This window comes from Schizosaccharomyces cryophilus, assembly GCF_000004155.1.
Source record: "Schizosaccharomyces cryophilus OY26 unplaced genomic scaffold supercont4.1, whole genome shotgun sequence".
In the NCBI taxonomy this organism is placed as follows: Eukaryota; Fungi; Ascomycota; class Schizosaccharomycetes; order Schizosaccharomycetales; family Schizosaccharomycetaceae; genus Schizosaccharomyces; species Schizosaccharomyces cryophilus.
This window is the reverse complement of record NW_013185624.1, coordinates 823,742-825,061: the sequence shown is the minus strand read 5'-3', so window position 1 is coordinate 825,061 and position 1,320 is coordinate 823,742. Positions and strand designations below refer to the sequence as shown.

General features: G+C 39.5%; 1 protein-coding gene across 1 annotated transcript; it reads left to right on the top strand.

Moving 5' to 3' along the window:
- Positions 1 to 319: 319 nt before the first annotated feature.
- Positions 320 to 1,157, top strand: SPOG_05704 (uncharacterized protein; the record flags this gene model as incomplete). The annotated part of the gene is made up of 2 exons (XM_013166675.1): positions 320 to 836; positions 892 to 1,157. 2 exons carry the CDS (start codon positions 320 to 322, stop codon positions 1,155 to 1,157), a joined length of 783 nt encoding a protein of 260 aa, XP_013022129.1.
- Positions 1,158 to 1,320: the final 163 nt, after the last annotated feature.

Here is a 1,320-nt window from a genome sequence, read left to right as displayed (position 1 = left end):
AGAGGTGACGGTATACATCGAAGAATAGCGGTATTTTTAGTCAACGTAATATAGTTAAGCGAAGGATACGGAAGGAACGCGAAACTTGCAAAGCCATTACTTCACCTCTGTAAAACTCTGGTCATCGCCATTGCGGACTCATTTCTCGGTTTTTTATGATTTTTCAGCGTTTTCAGCTTTTTCTTTTAGGGTCAGTTGATTTAGAAGATTTTCTAGAAATTAGCATGCCTTTTGACCCTTCTACTGCGTCGTAATTCGCTACTTCACAGTTCAATCCTAACCCATCGCATTGGTGACAGATGACTCTATACTAAGAAAAATGAACGAAAAAGAAAAAGAATTTCAGCTAGAGGCTGCGAAACTAGCCGAATCTTTTTGCTTGAGCTCTTCTATAAGTTCTGACAGCTTTTTGCCGAAATACAGCGAAAACACCTATTCACATCTGGACGATATGGAGAAAGGTTGCTTATGTTTACATTCTGATCCAGCTCCAACGTACCCAGAAAATAACCTTAAAGAAGCGTCCGTAGACATGGCACGACAAAGCAGATACTTCGAATCATCAAGGAATTTCTTCATGTCAATATTGTGGTTGATTTTCTGGCCGGCAAAAATTTCGAGAATTCCTGAAGCACGACGCAGAGAAGAGAATGGAGCTGTCCGGCTTGGTTGGTGCTTTATTGGTTCAATCGTATTGGACTTTTTCTTTTCTTACTTTTTCCTTGTCCCCTTTATAAAGGAATCGATGAAAGAATATGTATGGTTATGGTTTCAGATTGCTGTAGCGATTGTTCTTGTCATCGCGGCTTTCTACATGTTCTTGTTTGTTTTTTCACGTAAGTGGAATGGTGGAATTTTAATTTGATATGTTTACTAATGGAGTACTTATAGTGTTGCTGGATTTTATTGCTTTAGTGCTTTCTTGGATTATTGCTGCTCTTGGTTTCAGGATGTCGTCGGAAAGAAACGACTCGACGGATGGTAACTGGATCCCACTAAACACTATGCCAGCAGGGTCTGAAAATCAATCCAACAATCGTAGTGATAATACTGCCGGACAACCATCATCTGAATGTTTTGAGCAACATTCAAGGACACGTCACAAACCGAGTCAGGCTAGGGATGCTGAAAGCACTGGAAACGAATCTCATGCTTGACCATTCTTATGATGATGTCCTGTCTTTTCATATATTCTCTATGCAGGCTTGTGTTTTCTTTTAATGTTTTATTTTGTTTCCTTCGTTTCCCGTTGTATTTATTTTTATCGAGCTTTTGCATATAAACACATTTCATAGGCCGTTGTTGTTGAAGCCCTATTGG